This window comes from Myotis myotis, unplaced genomic scaffold (genome assembly GCF_014108235.1).
Source record: "Myotis myotis isolate mMyoMyo1 unplaced genomic scaffold, mMyoMyo1.p scaffold_m19_p_10, whole genome shotgun sequence".
Classification (NCBI taxonomy): domain Eukaryota; kingdom Metazoa; phylum Chordata; class Mammalia; order Chiroptera; family Vespertilionidae; genus Myotis; species Myotis myotis.
In genome coordinates this window covers 31,167,910-31,192,116 of record NW_023416314.1, presented here as the reverse complement: position 1 = coordinate 31,192,116, position 24,207 = coordinate 31,167,910, and the positions used below count along the sequence as shown (strand labels likewise).

At 43.1% G+C, this 24,207-nt stretch overlaps 1 protein-coding gene across 13 annotated transcripts in view; it reads right to left on the bottom strand.

The window, feature by feature from the left end:
* The window catches only part of DLG2 (discs large MAGUK scaffold protein 2), a 1,392,511-nt gene that overhangs the window by 67,438 nt on the left and 1,300,866 nt on the right, over positions 1–24,207 (bottom strand). For all 13 annotated transcript variants that reach the window (XR_004970363.1, XM_036324794.1, XM_036324795.1 and 10 more), the window contains one exon: positions 5,930–6,106. Coding sequence is in view for 12 of the 13 variants with exons in the window: in XM_036324794.1 (XP_036180687.1) it covers positions 5,930–6,106 (177 nt within the window). In the remaining variant the exon portion in view is untranslated. The remainder of the gene's footprint in view (positions 1–5,929; positions 6,107–24,207) is intronic.

The window sequence follows — 24,207 nt, the reverse complement described above, 5'->3', positions numbered from 1 at the left end:
TGGAAGAGCCACACTCAAGGGGCCAAAGAGCCGCATGTGGCTCGCGAGCCGCAGTTTGCTGACCACTGACCTAGGGCATGTCATTCACCCTCTTAGGATCTCAGGTTCATGTTGTTAAAATTAGAATATTAATACAGACTTCAAAAAATTATAGTGAATGTTAAATGAGATAATACAAGAAAATTGTTTCACACAGTGTCCAAAACCTAGTAAGAACTCCTTAATTGGGAATGGTACACTCCTGGTGTAGTGGAAAGCCACATGGTCTTACTACCAGAGAGACCTGGGTTCAGCCACTGGCTGGCTGTAACCCTTGGTTTCCCTATAAGGCTTTTGTGAAGATCAAATGCAATTGTATATTTGAAAGCACCTGGCGCAATACAGAGGCAGTGCTGTCATCAGATGGAATCTATCTCTCTTCTGTCTGCTGCCCTTTCACTTCTCTTGACACCTGCTATAGACTGAACGTTTGTGCCCTCAACCCCCACCTTGTCAGTTCACCTAGTGAATCCCTGATCCCCAATGTGATGGTATTTGGAGCTGGGGCCTTTGGGAGAGAATTAGGTCAGGAGGGTGGAGACATTATAAATGAGATTAGTGCCCTTAGAAGAAGAGACATACGAAAAAACAATCTCTCTTTCAGCCATATAAGGAGACAGCAAGAAGGCCATCTGCCAACTAGGAAGAGGGCCCTCACTGGGAACCCAATTAGCCAGCACCTTGAATTTGGACTCCTAGTCTCGAGAACTGTGAGAAATCAATGTTTATTGTTTAAACCACCCAATCTGTGGTATTTTGTTATCGCAGCCTAAGCCGAGTAGGACAATACCTTTATTTACGATACAGCCCTCATTGCTCTAATCACAGTGCAGCTGTACCATAGTTACATGCTGGTCCCATAAATGTTGAGCTCCAGAGAGTGGCCCGATGACAGCCCTTGGAACCCAGATGCTGCTCAAGCAATGCTTCCTGAATTAAATTTTGAGAAGTCTTATTTTTGTAACTTTGGGAGATAGGATTGCATATGAATTAGGAACATCAATTCTGCAGCCTAGATTCAAATCCCAGTTCCGTCATGTACTAGCTAGGCAGTTTTAGGCAAGTTAACCAACCTCCTGATTTATCAAATGAAAATAATATCACTTCCTTTATAAGGTTGCAATGCAGTTTAAATAAGTTAATTGTAAAGGACTTAGAACAGTGTCTAGCATGTCCTAGGGGTGTTCTGGTAAATAAAATTTATTCACCATTTTCAAAAAATGGAGGGAAATCATTTTCACCTTGGTTTTATTGGGATGATTAAATGGAATAGTAATAGGGAAACATCTTTGTAAGGAGTAATGTCACACACTGATGTAATCCATTATGAGATTTTTCCAGATCCACTCCACTAGCTGAACTATACTCATAAAAGGGGCTATAGGGAAATTAAGGATGGAAAAATAACCCCAATGTAATAGTAAATTATATTTGTATCAGCTGCCATTTACTCTGAGCTGAATGAAATCTGAAATGAGGCTGCCTCATTAGAAGTAAAGTATTAAAGAGTAGGCTCAGAACAGGCTCATGACAGGCTTTAAATTGCATTAAAGCAAGTGCATAAGACTCTGTGAAGAACCAAGATGGTGGTGTAGGTAAACGCCTATACTTACTGCCTCCCACAACCACATCAAAATTACAACTAAAACACAGACCAATCATCATTTAGAACAAGTTAAAAGCTGGCTGAATAGAAGTCCTATAACCAGAGAAGTAAAAAGAAAGCACATTGAGACTGGTAGGAGGGGCAGAAGCACAGAACGGGCTGGACTGGCACCCACCTGTGCCCCTTTTTAAATCAGGAGGAAGACAGACTCTGTGGAGCTGCCCATGAGGAGCAAGGGGTCTCAGCTCCACACCAGACCCCTATCCCAGGGTCCCAGAGCTGGGAAGAGAAGTCCCTGCAACTTTGCGATGTAAAAATCAGTGGGGATTGGGGCTGAGTGACATGGAGGCTGGTGAAGATCCAGGTATTCCTTTTAAAGAACTGGGCACGCCCTGACCGGTTTGGCTCAGTGGATAGAGCGTCGGCCTGCAGACTCAAGGGTCCCAGGTTCGATTCCGGCCAAGGGCATGTACCTTGGTTGTGGGCACATCCCCAGTAGGGAGTGTGCAGGAGGCAGCTGATCGATGTTTCTCTCTCATCGATGTTTCTAACTCTCTATTCCTCTTCCTTCCTGTCTGTGGAAAATCAATAAAATATATTAAAAAAAAAAAGAACTTGGCAGGAACTTACACGGTCCTACTTCTTCTGAGCTCCAGCACCAGGGGCACCCAGACACATATGGGGAGGAACTGGATTGTCTGGCATCAGGGCAGGAACTTGGGGGAGGCTTTCTCCCAGAAAGGGCTGCTCGCAGGGTTCATTGTTCTAGTGCTGGGACCTCCCTGTCCCAGGGCTGACTGGCAGCCAAGTAGAGTTTCCATCAGGTTGGCCCAGACTGTTTGCTCCACCCTGGTGATTTCCTGAGACCCCTCCCATTCCAATTTACAGCTCCACCCAACCTGGTTGCACCCAATTTTCCGCATGAATAGCCTGTCCCTGCTCAGACTTCAGACTTTGCTAAAATCTCTCAAACAAGCTTCAGTTGTTGACAGTGTGCCCCAAACCTATCAATAAAAGGGCCAAGACCCAGCACTAGCACCAGCCTGCCTTGCTTCACAGCGGGGCCTTGCCTCCTGCACAGCAGCTCTCCCACTGTAGTCGCAGCTGGTCATCACAGCCAATTGACCTGGAGGCCAACTCCTCCCATAGATGCCAAGAGCAATCAAGGCTCAACTACAAGACTGTGCACTCAGCCCACACAGGGGCATACCTGGTGAAAGAATTACAAATCCAGCAAGCACAGAGAGTCTCAAACAAGAGGAACCCAAAGAGGCCCACACCAAGACACATCATAATTAAGATGCCAAAGGTTAAAGACAAAGAGAGAATCTTAAAAGCAGCAAGAGATAAGCAGTTATCTACAAGGGAGTGCCTATCCAACTGTCAGCTGATTTCTCAACAAAAACTTTGCAGGCCAGAAGGGACTGGCAAGAAATACTCAAAATGATGAATAGCAAGGACCTACGACCAAGGTTACTCTACCCAGCAAAGCTCTCATTTAAAATTGAGGGTCAGATAAAGGGCTTCATAGACTAGAAAAAGCAAAAGGAATTCATCACCAGAAAAAATAAGAAATGTTAGAGTATTCAAGAAGAAGGAGAAGAAGAAGGAGGATGAGGAGAAGGGGGATAAAAGATATGAACAATAAAATGGCAACAAATACATATCAACAATTGAATCAAAAATTAAATGAACACGAAATGTAATGAACAAACTGGTGAATAAAAGAGAATCAGAGGCATGGAAGTGTGGAACAGACTGACGAATCTCAGAGGGAAGGGGGTGGGGGTGGGAGGGAAGAAATTAACTAAAGATCTTACCTATGGACACAGACAGTAGGGTGGTGAAGGCCTGGGTGGGGTGGGAACTGGGTGGAGGGGAGCAGTGGAGGGAAAAAGGGAGACATCTGTAATACTCTCAACAATAAAAGTATTTTTTTTAAAGAACTCTGTGAGATATATTTTAATTTCTTCTTTATACTTTTCTAAAATTTTCCACTTTTCTACAGTGAAATGTATGACTTTGGAATGAATTAAATTCTACAGAGAAAATTTTAGAGAAATTAATTTACAGCCACACACACACACACACACAGGCACACACGTGCACATATGCACACATATGAAGGAGGGCACTGGTCCCTCGTGAGATACAATACAAACAAATATCAATATTAGATTCACTAGACAAACTTCTTTTCCAGGCCAGCTGTAGTATGGTTGTTAAAATGATTCTCACCTCCCTCAAAAAGACAGCCAACTAAGAATGACCGCTAGCAGGTGGAAGGTTACAAAAAGAATAGTACCTACAATGTTTCTTGGGAAGAAAAGGGTGTGTAATCCAACAAAGGAAGAAGTATTGACAAGGCTGATTAGAATCACAGAACCACAGGGTTGGAAAGAGACTGAAAAATCATACAGTTCAACTCTCCCATCCAAAGCCTGACTCCTTTGTGCAATTTTCCCGACACCACATCTTCTATTATCAGAATCACCTGGAGGAATTTACAGAAAAATTAAGATTTCCAGGATCATCCATGCGGACTGAATTAGAATCTTAGTGTGTGTGTGTGTGTGTGTGTGTGTTGGGGGGGGGGGGGCGGCATGAGGGGTGTGAGGGGGAAGTAGAAGGCAGGCATATCTAAGTGTTTATAATGTTCCCCTGGTGTGAAAAATCATTATTCTAGCTGACTATCCTCCAGGTACTCCACACCATCTCTGGGCAGCTCTGACTGGTAAAAGCACTTTAACATGAGCCTAAGTCTATTCCCACAAAGTGTTCCTTCCCCACCCATTTCATCCTTGGGGCTTTTTTCTACAGAGCAGGCCCTCAGACAGCTTTGGTTAATTAAATCAAACCAAATAAAAATGCATGTTGCTTTGACATATCCTTTTTTGCAGTAAATGAAAATGGAGAAACACAGAATATAAACTAGGGCTGAGAGAAATGCTCTGAATACAAAATCGTTCAGAAAACATTACAAGCCATGGCACAAACTCTGAATGTCCTCTCAAAGCAACGTGAGGCAGCTATCCAGGTGCCCAGAGGTTTAGAGAACCCCAGGTACCTGTCTGCTAGCGGGGGGCGGGGGAGTCCTGGGCATGGGCAGGGGTGTGGGGAGGTTTTCTGGAGTTTCAGTGCTTCTCTGCAAGTCCACCCTTCAAGGTGAGGGAGCAGCTGTGAATAGTTGGCCTGCTACACCCCCCTCCCCCGGCCTTTCTCCCCAGGCTGTGAGGCCACAAACAGAGCAAGATAGGAGACCAGTCTTCTCTGGGGTGCAAATGCCCTGCGGGGTTATTCTTCAGTATAATTTACACCTTCCCACTGTGGTTTGAGCCAGCTCAGTCACTGGACCATGTTGTGTGTGGCACTTACATCCTTCACTGAGGATTTTTGCGGAGGTGTTGGGGGTCTGGATGTGAGGTGAGCCCTTGAGAAACCCGCAGCTCATGGTGACTGCTCTGAATAAGCATTATTCCCCACTTTCATTTCTTGCCATTTCTCTTCTCTAGGGTGCAGATAGTTTGGTTCTTAGTCAGTATCTGGGGTGAAGATTAGAAGCTGCCGGGACAGATGAAGGACTTGGCTGTTCTGAAGTATATTCTTGCCTTTCTAAAGCAGAGTTGTACAAATACTTAGAAAAGAAAGAGCATAATTCTCTCGACTTAGGAAACACGGAACTAAATATCTGAGTGGGAGTGGGTGGAGAGTTGTAGGGTAGGGTGGGGAACAGGATAACTAAAGGAGTGAAAGGCAGTTGTAAACTCAGTCTTTCCACCTCACCTGATTTGACAGCTCATGTCCCAAGCATCTGGATTTGGAAGGGAATGGAAGTTTGTAGTTGATTTCCTTCAATATTTGGAGGTAACTCACAACCAGGGCCTTACCTTAGTAAACAATCTACTTTCTTTGGCATTTACCTGGTCTTTCTATGAAATTATCTGTTACATTTTGAACCTTTGGAATAAGCCTTCTGAGGGTGTAAGTCAGCATGAAGCTGATGGGCAGGATCTTGCAATTGGGAATGCTGGTCGAAGTTGGAGGAAGGCAGTGTTGGCAGATCCTCTCTTTCCTTTATGCCCTATCACAGTCACCGGCTTCAGTAAAACCCTAACATGAAGGGAGTGAGACTATTTAATTTGTGTCACCTGTCAATTTCCCTGCAGACTGACTTTCCCATTCAAAGAGATACTTGTGAACCGTTTGTCCCATGTTCATCCTCCCTCATCTCCCTGCCCAGAGAGCGGACAAGCGAGTGCTCTGAAGCAGAGAAGGCCTTCTTACCTCCGTTTGCTGGGGATGACTCCCATCTCCTCACTGTCTCCATCCAGGGTGACTCTCCGGGCTTGCCACCACTCATCATCAGAGGCGTTGATAACATGAAGAATATCTCCGTATTTAAAACTAAGTCCTTGGCTTGGCAGCCCACTGTCCTTGCTCTTGTCATAGTCAAACATGGCTCTGGAGGGAGCAAAAAGAAAGGACACTGTTAGGACTCCCTGGAGCACAGATTTAGGATGCACAGTTTGGATTTTTCACTCTTGCCCTGAGCACCCATCATCCAGCTTTTAGGACTAACTCCCAAATTGCAGTCCATGTTCCCATTGCTTTGGTCACAAGTGGAGGCTAGTTCTTTTTAAAAAAAATATATTGTATTGATTTTTTACAGAGAGGAAGGGAGAGGGATAGAGAGTTAGAAACATCGACGAGAGAGAAACATCGATCCACTGCCTCCTGCACACCTCCTACTGGGGATGTGCCTGCAACCAAGGTACATGCCCTTGACTGGAATAGAACCTGGGACCTTTCAGTCTGCAGGCCAACGCTTTATCCACTGAACCAAACCGGTTAGGGCTCAAGTGGTGGCTAGTTCTTGCTTCTCCTTGGTGGTTGCAGGGGGAGCCTCTAGACTCCTGAAACTGGGGTGCTTTCCTTGGAGACCATCATTTGTGACAAGGTGATAATAGGAGATGGTAAAGATAGTTTAGTACCTGATGAAGATTTTTTTAAAAAACTATATTTTATTGATTTTTTACAGAGAGGAAGGGAGAGGGATAGAGAGCTAGAAACATCGATGAGAGAGAAACATCGATCAGCCGCCTCCTGCACACCTCCCACTGGGGATGTGCCCGCAACCAAGGTACATGCCCTTGACCAGAATCGAACCCGGGACCTCTCAGTCTGCAGGTCAACGCTCTATCCACTGAGCCAAACCGGTTTGGCGATGATTTTTTTTCTTTCCCACTATGGTCAATTTTTTAAAATCACGAAAAAGAAGGAAATAATGAAGAGGAGCATGGGCATCTTTCTGAATGAACCATTTGTGTTATGGACCAATCCTCTCAGATGTATCGTTCTATAGAACCCTTTCCTTTTAATCGGGGAAAATGGTAAAAACTCAGATGTCCACTCACAGGGGACTGTGATCCCTCCATCTACTGGAATACTGGGCCATCACTGACATTGGATGGTTGCAGAGATCAACATAATGACACGGATAAATGCTTAAAATGCAATAATGCAAATCTATATGCCTATGTTTATGTGTGTGTGTGTGTATAGATAGATCAAATTTATATGGACAAGACAAATCTTGTTGCTCTCACAGAATGCTGAGCCCACCTCATCATTGCAATGATCACTCTGGGTTGTATGTCTTGCTTTATGTATCATGCTTTCCCCACTGAAGAGCATTTGCTTAGCCTAGCAAAGCCCAACACAGGAATGATTGGTGGGGTGAGGGAATTGGAAGAAGAATTAAAATTATGACCGAGACCTTATAATAACCCGCTGTTGCTTTCAGAAGGTACAATTTGTCTTAAGTCCTATATTGGCCCCCTCCTCCTGTATGCCCCACCCTCACAAACCACCACTACACACACAGCATACAATTTCTCCAGAGAAGCAGATTTTTCCATCTCCCTCTTTATTCCCCTGCGATTCCATTCTAAGAATTTCCCTGGAGTGCCAGCACTATGCAAGAAAAATTAGCTAGATCTGGGAAACAGACTTTTCTAATATCACAGGACTAAGTGGGGTTCTTTTTATTTTTTTTCTCCTTATGAAAGAAATGCCATATCTGCTGTCATGGCAACCGAAAAGAGCTGAAGGCAGCATCTAAAGCTCTGAAATGCTGCAGGAAAAGTCAAATTCCTTGCAACACCGCCCCTTCTTCCATTAACTCTATCCCCATGGGAGGAATATGGGGGGAGTTTTTAGGTTTCAGCCCCAGAATGACTCCTTTCTACCTTGGCCATTTGCATGTTCCTACCGAAAGTTTCAACAAAGCCTGTGCCAGGAAAACAGGGCGGGGAGAGGACAGAGACCCACTCTGGAAATTGTCACTTCTCTGGCTGGGCGATGTGACATAAATTAACATTCCTGAGCCACAGGTTTTTTCATGCGAAATTAGTCCAATAACTAACTTCACAGGGAGCTGTTGTGAGCATTAACAAAATAACACATACAAAGCACCCAGCCCCCGGTAGGTGCCGCATAGCAGAGTGTAACTCAGGGGTTAAGAATATAGACTGAGGGGCCACACTGTGAGGGCCATATCGTGGCCTATGACTTCCTACGAGTCATATAAAGGGTGTCCCAAAATTCACGCAAGAAGTAATTTTGATAGAAAACACAGGTTTATAATTAAAAATTGTAAATTTTTTATTGATTCATAAATTATACAGTATAGGGTTATGTATGGAATAGGATATCGGGTAAATGGCCTCCACGGCTTTGCTGACACATACGCACTCTTTTGTTATTGCCTGAGCAGCCGCATTTTCGAAGAAGAATGGTCCGATGATGCCTCCAGCCCAAAATCCACACCAAACAGTGACACGTTGTGGATGCATTTGTTTCTCAACAATCACTCGTGGATTTTCTGAACCCCAAATGCGACAACTTTGTCGATTAACCAAGCCATCAAGATGAAAATGAGCCTCATCGAAATTCAGCCACATTTATGCAAAACGGTCATGGAAAATTTCAACAAAAGAGTGCGTTTATGCCAGCAAAGCCGTGGAGGCCATTTATCTGATATGCTATTCCATACATAATCCTATACTGTATACTTTATGAATCAATAAAAAATTTGCAATTTTTAATTATAAACCTGTGTTTTCTATCAAAATTACTTCTTGCGTGAATTTTGGGACACCCTTTAGCTGTTTACCCAGGCGAGCTACGTACCCGCTCGCAGGGCTCAGTTCTGTCCTATGTAACAGAGTGGTGATAACAGTACCTCAGTGAAGGAATAGTATGGATGAAATGTTACCCAAGGCAATACATGGAAAGCATGCACAACAGTACCTGGCTCATAGTGACAATAGTATGAACTGTTATTATTTCCCCTTTCCCTTTTGAGTGTATATTCACAAAAACCTTTCTACAAATGCTACTCTGTGCAAACAGTTGCTGACATAGCAGTCCTGAGGCCACTACCCTCCAGAAGGCCTGCTTGCAAGAGTGGCTCTTGGCTTACTTCTGGGAACTTAGGTTTTGGGAAGTTTCTCACAGTTTCCACTCTGCCTAAACGGTGTAACTAGTTACATGATGCTGAACACTGGCTTCTCTTCTGGGAGTCTGGGAATTTGCCAGGCAGAGGAACCTGTGTGATCAGCCCCGCCCCCCCAAAAAAAAACCTGGACTCTGAGTCTCCAGTGAGCTTCCCAGGTAGACAATATTTTACACCTGTTGGCACAGTGTGTTGCCGGAGGAACCGGGCATGTCCTGGGTGACTCCACTGGGAGGGGACTCTTGGAAGCCGGTACCCAGTTTTCACGCTCCTTTCCATGCTGATTTTGCTTTGAATCCTTTCCCTCTAATAAATCAGTTATGACTATGACGAGGCTGAGGCCCGTGAACCCTCCTAGTGAATCATTGACCCAGGAGTTGTCTTGGGGCCCCCCAACACTCCCTGGAGATTGTAAAGCATATTCATATGCACTACCTCATTTGTGATTCACTCCAACCCTACAAATAACTATGTCCACATACTAGTGGTACCCCCTTACTATAGATAAGGGATCTATCTGGCAGGGCCCATTGACTAACCCCAGATACATGACCTAGGACTGGAGCTGAGGTCTCCTGATCCTGAGTCCCAGCTCTATTCTTTTTACCTCATCTCCCCCTCAGTCTGGGAGGTGGCAGAGGTGGTGATAAGGTGGCAAGGACGATAACCGTGATGGCAACCACAACTAATGCTCATGTTAGGGGGCCTAACACTTTGCATTCATTGTCTTATTTGACACCAGAGCAACCCGAAAGGTAGAAATTCATATTTGTTTTACAGATGAGAGAAGTAAACTCAGGAAGTTAAGGGACCTGCCCCAGGCCACACGTACACCTATGGTAGAGAATGGATCTAGAACAAGCTCTGTCTGAGTTCAAAATCCTCATTTTTGGCCCTTTCAACATCAGGCTCAAGTTCCCAGTCTGTCACCCTCTGGCCATGGTCATACTTTAGCAGCACCAGGAACCGTAGAGTCCCCTTCAGAGTTGACCACTGCTTCCCCTATAAATCCCTGAAGTTCCCAGCCATTTAGTTCTTGACCCAGTATTTCTTTTTTAAAAAATATATATTTTTATTGATTTCAGAGAAGAAGGGAGAGGGAGGGAGAGAGAGAGAGAGATAGAAATATCGATGATGAGAGAGAATCATTGATTGGCTACCTCCTATAACCGCACCCACACCCCCTCCCCTTCCAATTTTGGGATTCAGCCTGCAACCTGGGCATGTGCCCTGACAGGGAAGCGAACCCTGACCTCCTGGTTCATAAGTTGATGCTCAACCACGGAACCACGCTGGCCTGGCTTATCCCAGTATTTCTTATCTTAAAAATTCTCGAAGCTCTGGTTTGGCTCCTTCTGAATGGAAACTGTAGGGAGTGGAGGTAGAAAAGCCACCAGGAAAGTTGGCAGGTGGTAGCTGAGAAGGCAGGCTCTAGCATCGGGCTGCCTGGGTTTGCCACTTTTTAACTCTGTGACCTTGAACAAGTTGTTTGACCTCTCTGGGCTTCAACAGTAAAACTAGCATAGTAATAACAGCAGCTGAGGACTAATATATGCAAAGTATTGCAACACCAACTTGGCACTAGTGAGTGCTCAGCAACTGTTTATTATTACTGTAATAATTGTTATTCTGAAAAAATGGACTGGGTCCCAGTGGGCCACTTAGCATAGCTGTCTTGTGGACTCTGTATAGACATTTATTTATTTCTTTTAATATATATATTTTATTGCTTTTTTACAGAGAGGAAGGGAGAGGGATAGAGAGTTAGAAACATCGATGAGAGAGAAACATCGATCAGCTGCCTCCTGCACACCCCCTACTGGGGATGTGCCTGCAACCAAGGTACATGCCCTTGACTGGAATCGAACCTGGGACCCTTCAGTCCCCAGGCCGACGCTCTATCCAGTGGGCCAAACCAGCTAGGGCTGTGTAGACATTTTAAAGCCTCTCTATCCTCAGGACCCAGTACAGCACTGGGCACTAAGTGGACTCTTGGTGCAGGCCTGGGAAATGTTTCAGGTGACCTTCAGAAGCCCCACTTCTCCAAAGCCTCAGCGTCCCCACGTGTAAGGGAAGGGGAGTAGAGGCTGCTCCTAGAGGTGCCCACCAGGGTCAAACACTCATGTCCTGCGATCCATTCTCTTCCCAAGAATCCCTGAGGGGAGGTTCCCACTCTGGCCTTCAGCAATCGGTGTCCTGGAGGAAGGGGCGTGGCGACTCTCTTTCCATGAGTGCTATTATCTGGGACAACCTTCCCCTCTAGGATCATGCCATTCAGACTTGTCAGGTCCCTAAAAACAAGCAGCTGACACGTTTCAGCAGTGCCTGGCTCCTCTGGATATTAATGGATCGTCACATCTGGGGAAAATGCTCCAATGCCTCATCACTTAATTTAAAAAGCGATAAGCTGTTTTTAATTTGCTTTATGTGCTAATTCATCACAGCAACTTTTATAAAATGCCATTAAGACTCACACTTCCCACCCAGGGTGCTTTTAACAAGTCCATTAGACAAGAGGAATTAGACATGAATAATGCAGTGGCTCTCCCATCCTCCTGCCCCTCCTGCCTTTCAGTGTGTGCTGGCCCCTGGCCAAGCCTGGGAGCCTAGGGAGGGAAGAGTAAAGCTGCTCATCCTGAAGGCTGAGGGCCGTGGCTGTGAGACACTTGGGTACCTGATGAAACTGTGCTTAGTAAGTGCCCACAATGTGCTAAGGATTCTACATTCATTGTCTCACTCAATTTATTGGGGAGGAAGACAGCAGTCGGGTTATATGCTAAGCGTTGGAGAGAGAAGAGACCTGGGTTTAAGTCCCGACTCTGCCATTCCTCATTGTGAATTTCAGGAGGTATGTTACTTCACCTCTCAGATGGCCTCTGAGCCATAGATGACAACTCCCTCATCTATGAAATACAGATAATGAGGACATTAACTCGAAAGGTTGCTATAGACATGCAACAACGGGAAGATGCACACAAAATGCACAACACCAAACAGAATGAATTTCACTTTATTATTTCTGATAGCAATCCTGCCATGCAAGCAGTTTTGATCTCATAAAGGAAATGAGACTCACAGAGCTAAAATGAAGAAAAAAAAAAAGAAGTTAGTATGTGGCAGAACCAAGATTTAAATATAGATAGATGGTCTGAATCTAAAGCCCAGCTTGGAATTCTCGATTAGGAATGTGGGACTTAGACTACATGTCCAAGGACTTTGTGATTTGATGGTCACATTTATAAGGACGCCATGCACTGGATTCCAGGAGCGAGGTGTGAGTCGTTTATTAAGTGCACATTCAGTTCTCACAACTGCCCTGCCGTGCATATACTGGCCCTGTATTACAGATGAGAAAAATATAGATTTGGATGATCTAAGTAGCATATCCTGAGTTACACCAGCTGTCAAGTGGTGGGGCAGAACTCAGCTCAAAACCTGCCTACCTCTGTGAGGCCAGAGAACTTCCTGTTAACCAAACCGTGTGTTTTTGCAAGCAACCCTCTCCAACCCAAAACACCCACACTCTCTATTGTGCTAAGACGGCAGTAACATTTACTAATCATGGATCATAATAGCATGTTAGTCAGAGGATCAATTTTGGCTGAACCACTTTGAGATTGGTATAGTGCAGTGGTCGGCAAACTGCGGCTAGCGAGCCACATGCGTCTCTTTGGCCCCTTGAGTGTGGCTCTTCCACAAAATACCACATGTGGGCGTGCACGTACAGTGTGATTGAAACTTTGTGGCCCATGCGCAGAAGTCGGTATTTTGTGGAAGAGCCACACTCAAGGGGCCAAAGACCCGCATGTGGCTCACGAGCTGCAGTTTGCCGACCACTGGTATAGTGGAATGGCAAGGGTGGAGAGAACCCACAGGGACAGTGCCCCTAAGAACAGGAAAAAGCACATGATGTGTCTAATGGTTGCCCAGAATATGGTAGGAAGAATAATCCCTAAGCCCCTATTGCCAAAGGTGTCCACTCCTTACTCCCCAGAACCTGTGACTATGTTACTTAATACGGCAAAAGGGATTTGCTGATGTGATAAGGGCTAAGGATCTTGAGATGGGGAGATTATTTAGGATTATGTGGGGGGAGCCAACAGAGTCCTTAAATATGGAAGAGAAGACAGAAGAATAGGTCAGAGAGATGCTACATGAGAAGGACTAGACCGCCATTGCTGGGTTGGGAGATGGAGGAAGGTAATTTGTTACAGCAGAAAGAGGAAACTGGTAACAGAAGACAAGACACAAGTTGATTTACTAGAGGGCCAGTAGAAGGCAAAGCCCACCGGTGTGATAATCCTCTCAAAGGTTCTTTAGAATAAAAGCGAGTAAGTGACAATAATAACAACCTACTGAGTACCTCCTATTGGGCCGGCCATGTGCAAAGTACCATTTCTTCACATGATTTCATCTTATTGAGTCCTTGTAAATAGCTTGAGATACAGGTATGATCATTTCTTCTTTGCAGTTAAAAAACTTAAGGCTTTAGCCCAGCTGGTGTTGCTCAGTATTTGAGCATTGACCTATGAACCAGGAGGTCACGGTTCTATGGTTCGATTCCTGGTCAGGGCACATGTCTGGGTTGTGGGCTCCGTTCCCCAATGTGGGGCATGCAGAAGGCAGCCGATCAATGATTCACTCTCATCATTGATGTGTCTATCTCTCTCCCCCTCTCCCTTCCTCTCTGAAATCAATAAAAATATATTAAAAACAACTTAAGGCTTTTATTTCTTACATTTATATTTCACCCAATTCTCACAAAAACCCTATGAGAGAAATATTATTATCTCTATTTTCTGATAAGGAAACTGACACACAAAAGAAGCAGCTCTTTCCTTTCCTTAAGTTGCAAAGTAGTCTGCTGGTTCCTTGAAGTGGGAAGCCCATTCAAGACTGGGAATGTGATTCATCTGCACTGGATCAGAAGCCACTGAGGGTCGGAAGCTCCCAAGTCTAGCCTTGCAAATGCATTTATAAAGGAACAAATGAACCAGCAAATTACTCCCTCCTAGGCTGTGAGCTTGCTTGGGCTGGAGAAGCTTCGGTTTCCATGACAACTTTAAGGTCCAAGAAGCATAGTGCTTCAACTCAATTTCCTGTCTCTTGAAGTGGAGGCTTCTGCTTGATGAGAGGAGACCTGGTTCTCACCTTTCCATGCAGCAGGAGAGAGAACAAAAGCAGCGGGACAAAGTCTTGTCTCTGTGCCTGGCTTGGATGGGTACGTTCCGTTGTTAAGGGAAGTGGCTCAGGACAGTTCAAAATGCACAGATGTTGGGATAAAGGGACACATTCAAGTGAGTCCACCTCTTTCTGAGTGTCGTTGGCAAAAATCAGTGGATTAACCTGAGCCTTGGTTTACATATAAAATGGACTTAATCATTCCTAAATCTCAGCATATTTGCAGGGATTCAATGAGGTGACATAGGAAAAACATTTAGCATAAGAACTGCCATATATATATTTACTTCACCTCTTCTATTCTCTAGAAATGAGTGAAAGTTATTTCTACAAGTATTGGAGGGAGAATGTAATATGGTGTCTTTTAAATCTGATATAAAAATGTATATATAGTAAACTTTCTCAAAACATTTACCTGCCAGGGGGATGTGGGACTGGAAGCACAAGATCTGAACTTTAGCTGCTCTTACTTTACAAATAATCAATTTCCAACTGTTTTCTCTTCTTAAAAGCATTCTTTCACCCACATAAACTTGATAATTAAGTGTTTCAAAAACAGACGGCAACCTGGACATAGGGAGAACCTTGGATGGAGTTAGGAGGTCAGCGTTCTAATTCTGCCATCAACATGATCGTTACTATGTGAACCTGCATAAGTTACTTAAGTTCTCTGTGCTTCACCTTCTATATCATGAATAGGCCAGAAACATTCTCTAAGGTGTGTTTCAGCTGTCATGATCTGTGCCTTTGTCCTGCAAGACACTTTGGGGAAATGATATTAATATGTCTCATAGGACTGTGTTTGCATTGTGATAATCACTCTGTCACCTCCTCCATCAGTCCCGGGACCACTCCTTCTCCCTCCCCACGCCCTCGCTGGCAGTTAACTGCCCCTCGCATATACTCTTGTATCAGCCTGTATTGTGATTTAACATTTGCAAATCCTAGTTGGCACAAGCATGGGGGATGGGTGAGGTTTACATTCCTTCTATCCCCATATAGCCGATACCCAATAAAAGTTATTTTCTATTATTCAGTCTGTCACTTATACCTGTACTTGTCACAGGGAATTCAACAGTTTATTTTCTTTCCTATAGAGGCCTGGGCGGCTGGAAAAAATAGGTGAGAAAGGCTTGAGTGGCATCTAGCACAGGCTTTCCTGACTTTCTTAGGAAAGATGAACATCCGGGCAACAGTCTAGACAGTTCAGTCTCCCACGTCAGAATACACTCACCCAGGGAAGAGGGAAACACAGCTCTTCACTGATTACTTCACATATCTCCCCAAGGAGCCGTAACATCCACACCCCTGTGGGTGCGTCTTCATGTCCAGGCTCACAAGGCCACTTATGACCCCATTTAGTTCAATAATGAATTATCCCCAATGAAAAGGCACCTAAATCTATGAGCAAATAAGACTTAGTGGATTGGACACATTGGCTTCTGTCAATACTGCTGAGGCCATCGGCCAACATGCCATTGTTTACTGAGCAACTACTGAGCACACAGTAGATCTTACATGTCAGGTACTGTTACAGGTATTTATTATCTGTGATTGGAAAGATACCCCTGATTATGCAGGCACTGTTCCCATTTTATGGAGTAGCTGCACTATGTGCCAGAGACTATGGTATCCCATGAGTTATGTCATTTAATCACCAATAACCTCGTAAGGCAGATTTATGCTCTTTAAAGACACTATTCTCAGCATCCCAGACTGTTTCCTTCTATGTTAGGAGGGTGTTGGGAAAATGTCAATTTCTATTGTACCCACGGAATCAGGCAGTCACAGTCACAATGGAAGATGGAGCTAATTGGGCACCATGGCCTGGGTCCTTTTGCAGCTGCATTTTGATTCTAATTGGGGAAGAAGCATTGCTGCCAGTGACAGCATCTCTCTCTCTCTCTCTCTCTCTCTCTCTCTCTCTCTCTCTCTCTCTCTCTCTCTCTCTCTCTCTCTCCCTTTCCTCCCCTCCCCCCCAACCTGCTCCTTTCACGGCCAACTCTGCATGGCCAGAGGCCTGTGTATTCATCATTCCAGGCAACTCATCATCCGAGTCTCCAGGGACGGGCCTCCTGCAGCCTGCCTTCTCTCTCAGGGTGTCCTAGCAATCTGTCAGGTTGGTTCACACTGAAGTGCCAACTGACAGGCCCCCATCTGAGGGAAGCAGAGGCAAATCTGAACCTGCCCAGGCAGCTCATCAGACCACGGCGAATAATGCTTCAGGTTTCAGGGTTGGCTGAAGCTGAAAAGATCAATCATCTTAAAATCACTGTCTCCCCCATATGCCATCAGCTGGATCCTCAGAAAAATGAAACACAGGAAAGAGGAATATGTCCAGGATGAATGGCCCACATTTTATGTTCTATATAAAAGCTCTTATGTCCCAGCCTTGCTGATCAGGCAATCAGACATATTCATCAAGGTACTTCAGAAAGGCTGACACAGCCTGACCGCAGCCTTTGATTTCTGATCTGGGCTAAAAATGTAGACCAACCTTTGCTATTCAGTCTTGAGGATCTTACTGCCACAAATTAGTAAGCTTGCAGTGGAGAAGCAGAAGTATCCTGATATGGAATTTCATTGTTGCTGATACGCAATTATCATTTAACATTTAAATGTCTCCATAGAAGACTTATGTAATTATGGGATGTGGCCATGAAGAAAGTCCTGGGTTGAAATAGAGGGGCTGCCATTGAATGTGATCTTCATTTCGGTACCTGGGTCTCCAACGGTGCAGAATGAGGGGCAATAGACGCCTAATGAGAATTACATGTACAAGAGCTTTAGAACCCAGTAGGTGTTCACTATATGCCAATGGAGTCAAACCTAAATTTCTTCCTTGTCAATTCCATCCCTTTTTTATAATGTTACTGAAGCATGAACAAAGCAAGCCAACAACACTACATAACAGACCTCAGCTGCACGGGGCCTGGCTTAGAAGAGGTGTTGGAGAAAGTTCACGACTTTCATGAGCAGATGAAAAAGGGGAGAAACACATCCAAGAACATGTCATACAACTACCTCAAGTCCTTAATGGTGGCTTACCACAAAACCAGACTGTGGGACAATCAATCACTTTAGCTCTTTCAATACTGAGCTTGTGTCTTTTCTTTATTTTGTCTATACATTTTTAGAAAACTGGGAGCAACTATAGACCTGGATTGAGGCCAGAGAAGATCTGGAATTAAGGAATTCCCATGTGTGAGATAGAGGCTCTCATTCTCCCCTAATGAATGAGGGTAGAGATAGAGGACAGAAGATGGTTTCTTTCTCACCCAGGTAAAAACACGGAGTTAGGACGTGGTTTAACTTCCACATATGTGGTTATGAGATAGTAGTTACTTAAATATTAAATGCAATGGTGTTTATAGAGTGCCTACAATGTGCCGGTGACTGTTATTTGCTGAGGACTCAGCAGGGAACAAGAGGCTTGCTTCTGTCCTCATGGAGCTTAATGTTTGCGAGTCTAGGTAAGAAGTACATTCATTCAGCTACTCATTCATTTATTCATTTAGCAAATAGTTATGGAGTATGTACCAATGACAATTCTAGGAGCTTGGGGCCTATCAGTGAATGAAAATAGACACAAATTCCTGCCTTTGTGGAGCTTACTAGTATATTCTAGTGATGGGAAATGCTAATAAGTAATAAACATAATGAATAAGTAAATAGTATAATAGGCTAGATGTGGATCATTGCTATGGAAAAAGTTAAAAATAGAGCAGGGTAAGGGAGGTCAGGATTTTGAGATGGGGTAGAGTTGAGGAGGTGGTGGTGAAGGCTGAATTTTTAAGTGAGGTGGTCAAAGTAGGACTCACTGAGAAAGAGACATTGAGGTAAGGCTGGAGAGAAGTGAGGGAGTTAGTCATGCAGGCACCTGAGGAAAGTGTGCTAGGAAGAAGGAACAGCCAAAGCAAAGGCCCTAAATATAGTTAAATATCATTGCCTGCTATCATTGGAACTAGAACGAGGTGCTAGGATATCACAGAGGAGGACTCTCCATCAGGTGAGAGTCTCATTTATCAGGTGGGAGTCTCATTTATCTTCGTGTCTCTTGCACTGAGCACAGAGGAGAAGGTGCTCATAACAAGAAGCTAAATTGAACTGAACTGAATTCAGAACCCAGGCTGTGTGACCTTGGGAACATTACCTCATCTCTTTGGTGCCTCATCTGTAAAATACAACAGTAGAAGCAGTACAACCTGAGAGGAAACCAAGGGCTGGCCAGACAGAATGCTGAGTGTGACAGTCTCCCCCAGCCGCCTACTTCTATTGGACTGGCCAGACCTCGAGCTCTGCAAGATTCCAAGCTTCTCCCAATAGTGCCAGGGGTTAAGCCCCAGAGAAAAGAAAAGGTTTTGAGCCCCCAGCTCTGGCCCATACTTGATACAGAGAAAGCCTAGTAATCCTCTAGGCTTTGCATTATGGCCATACATTTGAATGGTGTGCTTCTTGTCTTGAGTCTAAGTTTAGAAATGATAAATGAAACCTGAACACAGGCTTGAAATGATAAATGAAACCTGAAAACAGGCTTAGGATGCTTGTCGGTATTTCATGGTTGAGTTTTAGGAATATCAGGTGGAATACTTAGGTCAGATGAATGCATGATTCCAATAGAATTGGTCGAAAGAAAGCAGGTATTGGGTTTTGAAGAAATGCCCTGAAGAATGGTAATTTGGAGCAGTGGGGAGCAGTATTTCTCTTGTTTGACAGAGGGGTGAGCATCCTAAGGGAACCAACTTGTTGTGAAGTTAATCAAGGTAGACTGTTGGGCAAGGAAAAGCTTCATTGCCTAGGACAGATTTAGATCAATTCTGGCAGGAAGTAAAGTCCACAAGGAGTTGTTTTCAATTTTATTTAATCAGTTGAGGAAGCTGAAGTTACTAACAGCAAATGGGGGAGGATGTGGAACCTATGAGATAGGGAGAGAAATCTGTATTTGAGTGAAGTAATTTGATTATCCATAGAGATGTGGGCTTTTATAATTTCAGGGTAAAGTAAAATGTTCGTGATTTCATTGGCTCGAGTGGTAGTCTCTTAGTCCAAAGTCTCACTGGGATTTATTATGTTTCCTTGTTCTCTCTCTTCTCTAAACTTTTTTTGTTTTCAAAATCTGATGCATTTAATAAATAACTCTTGGTGGCTTTAAATAATTTCCAGTAATATTGTTTTTTCTAAAACTCAAGAGATCCCTTTTATGTTTCTTTTCCTTTGATGAATTAAAAACAATTTTAAAATTCCATGCAAAATATGATCAAATTTTATAAATTTATCTATTGATTGATCTCTCTCTGTTGGTACAATTAAACCAGGTATAATTTGTTCATCTGTATATTTGATTGATTTGTCTATATGCACAGATAAATGCCTAAAATATTAATCACTTAATGTTAAAAAATGGAACATTGGGTAATTTTTCCTACTTTTTTGTAAGTTTTAAATTTAACTGTCTTTTGCTTTTTTTCTCTTTTATTCATTTAAGTATAGTTAGTATACAATATTATATTAGGTATATTAGTTTTAGGTATGCAATAAGTGATTCAACATTCATATACCTTACAAAGTGATCACCACAAGAAGTCTAAAATAAGTTCTAGTAACCACCTGTCACTGTGCATAGTTATTAAAATATTATTGACTATATTTCCCTTCACTTTTTTTCACTCATTATCCCCCACCCTCCTTCCCTCTGGCAACCACCCTTTTGGCCTTTCTTTCTATGAGTCTGTTTTGTTTTAGATTCCACATACAAATGAAACCATACATTATTTGTCTTTCTTATTTTACTGAGAATATCCCCAAGTCCATTCATGTTGTAGCAAATTTCATTCTTTTTTATCGCTGCATAATATTCCATTGTATTTATATATACCACATCTGCTTTATCCATTTGTCTAACCATGGATACCTAGGTTGCTTCCAATAAAATCACCTTTCATCAGATATGCATTTGTTTTGAGGTAGGTTCTTTTCTCCATATATTTGTCTAAGAAAATCTCACTTTCCTTCAATGTTTCCTGAAACCCAGGTAAAGCACAGCTCCAGGCAAATGATCCTTTGGAGTTATTTGAAGGAAACCATAGGAGATGATATTTGTACTGAAGCTCAACTCTCTGGCAGGTTTCTAGAATCCTCACGGATGTTTTCTGCCCCAAGTTATTCACTCTGGTCTCAAGCACAAGGCCTGTGTTGAGGGGTCATTCAAACCCTGTCTTACAGCATTGTAAAGGTAATGAACTTTCGTGGGAGTTACTGTTGCAGTCTTAGTTCCAGGTGTCATTCAATGTAACACATTTTGTGATAGGCCTAAATGGGCCAAGAAGTTGGAAAAACCAGTCTCAGTGTGACTTCTCAATGTGACTTCTTTATATCCTGAGTTACAGGACTTCTGTTTGGTTAGATTTTAGGTGGTTTTGAATGATAGTTGCTCTGTAGTTTAGTTGTAATTTTGATGTGGTTGAGGGAGGGTGAAAGTACCATGCTTACCCATGCTGCCATCTTGACCAGAAGCCCTCCAGTAATATTGTTTTGTGTTTTTTAAATCCTCACCTGAGATATATTTTTTTTTTATTTGAAAGAGAGAGAGAGAGAGAGAGAGAGAGAGAGAGAGATTGAACCCACAACCTAGGTATGTGCTCTGACCAGGAATTGAACCTCCAACCAACTGAGCCACCCAGATAGGGCCCTCCAGTAATATTGTTTTGCTAAGACTGTTAGAAGTTTTTAAAAATTTTTAAATTTTAGTTTTTTTCTTTCAGGCTTTTTAAACACATGGCATGAAAACACCAGTTATGTATTTTTTCCAGGTAAAAACATCTTAGTTCATCTATTATCTGACAGTATGGGATCCAAGAGGAGGAAGAAATGAGGAAAGACACTAATAGTTATTGAGCACCTGCCATTGGTTGGCCACTAGAGTAGGCACTCTGCATATGTTGGCATTGAATAATAAGAGCACTGTGAATTTGTTACTAATCTCTCCATTTTACAAATTAAAAAACACACATGAGTTTCACAGACATTAAGTCATTTGACCATGGTCACCTAGGAGGTAACTGATAGGAACTAATCCCAGAACTGTCTGTCTCTCATATCTGGACTTTCCACTGTGTATGTCTGCCTTTGTAGGGCATCCTTTCTTTGGAAAGGAGGATCACATCCTTAGTTCTCAGGAGATGACTGATTAACATTCATTTGTTCAGCATACATGAGTTAACCACCTACTACATGCAGAAAGTCAGTGCTGAATGCTGTGTATGTGTGTGTGTGGTGTGTGAGGGGTGTGTGGGGTGTATGTGGGGGGTGTGTGGTGTGTGTGGTGTGTGTGGTGTGTGTGTGTGTGTGTGTGTGTGTGTGTGTGTGTGTGTGTGTGTGTGTCAAACGTGACCCCCTCCATCAACAAGATTCTAGTCTAGTGTGGGAAACAGGCATGTGCACAAATAATTATAGGGCAAGGCACAATGTAAAGGGTGCATAAAAGAATGATGAATGACATGATACTGAGCAAACTGAAGAAAGATTAACATGAATTCCAATTACCAGACTGGAAAAGGTGGCATTTATGGTAAGCCTTGAGGAATGCATATGACTTGGCCCCCAAAAAGATGAAAATAAAGAACACTAGAAGATGAGGAAAAACAGAATGAACAAAAGCATCAAGTTATAAAAGAATGTCGTTCTGAAAATTATGTATTTTTCAGAACCCCTGGAGATTACTGAGTTTGCTTGGGTGTGTGATGGGAAATAAAGCTGGAAAAACAGACGAAGGACAGTGTATAGAGGAATTTGAAAGCCCTGATGAGGAGGTTGAGTGTTATTCTGTATGTCAAGAGCCTTACTCATAATTTCATTATTCCTGCTGTGTGTAAGGGCAGAATTGAGGGCAATAGTAGCCATTCATTCCTTTATGTATGAATTGAATGGATGAACTTTGTTTTGGCTATAGTCTGTTAGTGGAGAAGTCAAGCATGTGGTTCAAAATGAGAATTTACACTATGAGCAAGTCAAGCAGAGATAGATTTAGGTTATCAGCCCAGCACTGACCATGGAAGTCATGTTTGGCCCTCTACCTTTCTCTCTCAGATTACTAGATCCCCCAGTTTTAGTCAAGTACACTTCCATGTAGCTAAAAGGTGAAACTTCTTATATTTCTTTGTATCTACATGAGACTCCAATCTGACACAAAAAAATGTAAGCAGTAATGGTATATGGTACCATTACTTAATAGGAAGAGGTCATATTCTTCCTTTGCTCTTCTGCTTTTAGGAAAGCACATGTGATGGTTGGTGCTCTAGCAGCCACATTAGACACTGAGGACAAGGACCTTACCTTAGGAACGCAGATCAGTGTGTTGAAAAAGTCTGGGGTTTCCAGACAAATTTGTTTACCACCCTATTAGTCCTGAAATGCCTACTGTGATGCTTTGTATATACGTAAGTAGAAAGCACTTCTTGTTTAAGTCACTGTTATTTTGAGCTTTTTATATGTAGCAAAAACGTAATCATTTTTGATATACAATGAAATTAGAAGACAATGCCAAGTGAGAGTATAATGGGAGAGCGGAGAAGGCTGGGGACTTCACTTTGGAGAACACCCACATTTTAAGAAGATCAAGAACATGGAGAGTTTAAAGTCGAAGCCAGATTAAAGGCGGAAAGTTTATGTGAGTTTGCGTGTGGGGGTGGGTGGGGAATGGTAGTGGAAGTGCCACCAAGCCTAAAATGTCTGTTTGTACAAATAAAACAACAACTTGCTGATGGTGGAGCTGATGGCGAAAACTAGGGTGATTCAGGCCAGTTCCAAGACAGGGGATTGGGTTATACAAGGCCAACTTCTGCTCCTAACTTTTCAATCATTTAATTAATGCCATCTCCCCTGGCGTAGAATGCTCAGCAATGGAAGGAATGTCTATGGAAGGCAATGTCAAGGGTAGGGGGAAAAGTGTTCTGTTACAAATAAAACAGGGTCTTTGATGGTAGCTATCCTTGAGAATAAATTTACCTTAATCATTCTTTTGCTCTGCAATGGACACTATAAAGAAATGCCCTTCTCTGTTCTAGCAAGGCTACATGAAGTCCACAATCTGCCTATCAGTGACTGCAAGGGGCTCATGGTGAAAAACTGTTGCCTGGTCCCTATGTCTTGTGCTCTACCTGTGGCTCTGCATTCCCCGGTCCTTCAGACCTAAGCACTGGGAGCCAACTGTAAAGAGACTTCACTAAGTTCTTCAGATAAAGGGAAATGTTAGTTTTCCTCAAAGATCATGAGCCCTATTATTTGTACTTTAGCTTAGTTTAGTAGTAAGGGTTTCATAGATGCTCAAATCCATTTGTTAATTATTATTTTCATGAATAATACACAGTGCTGACAGTTAGCAAAGCATCCTCACATATGTTATTCAGTCCTCATGGTAGCCCTGTGGAAGAAACAATTTTATTCCCTTTGTTTTACACTTTGACCCAGAGAAGATGATGAAGAGAAAGTAGAGGATGAAGATGATATAATATAAATAGCTGCCATTTACGGAATTAGTACTAAGCACAAGGCAGAGTATTGCTAATATAATTTTTTTTTTTAACATTCATAGCGAAGTTGGACTGAGTATTCCCATTCTATAGATAATAGAAATGAGAGTCTAAGAGTTGAAATGACTTAAAGGTTATATAGCTAGTAACTGGTTTAGTCTATATTCAAACTAATGTCTTCTGGCTCCAAATCCTTGACCCTCTCCTCTACAGCACAGTGAATATGACACTAGGGAGCATTTCCAGTAGCATGAGACTCTCTTTTCTTCACGTAAATGTCAGAGCTGACCCTGTGATGCCCAGGAAGCTGTCATTTACCCTCACCTCTCTTGGGGAAC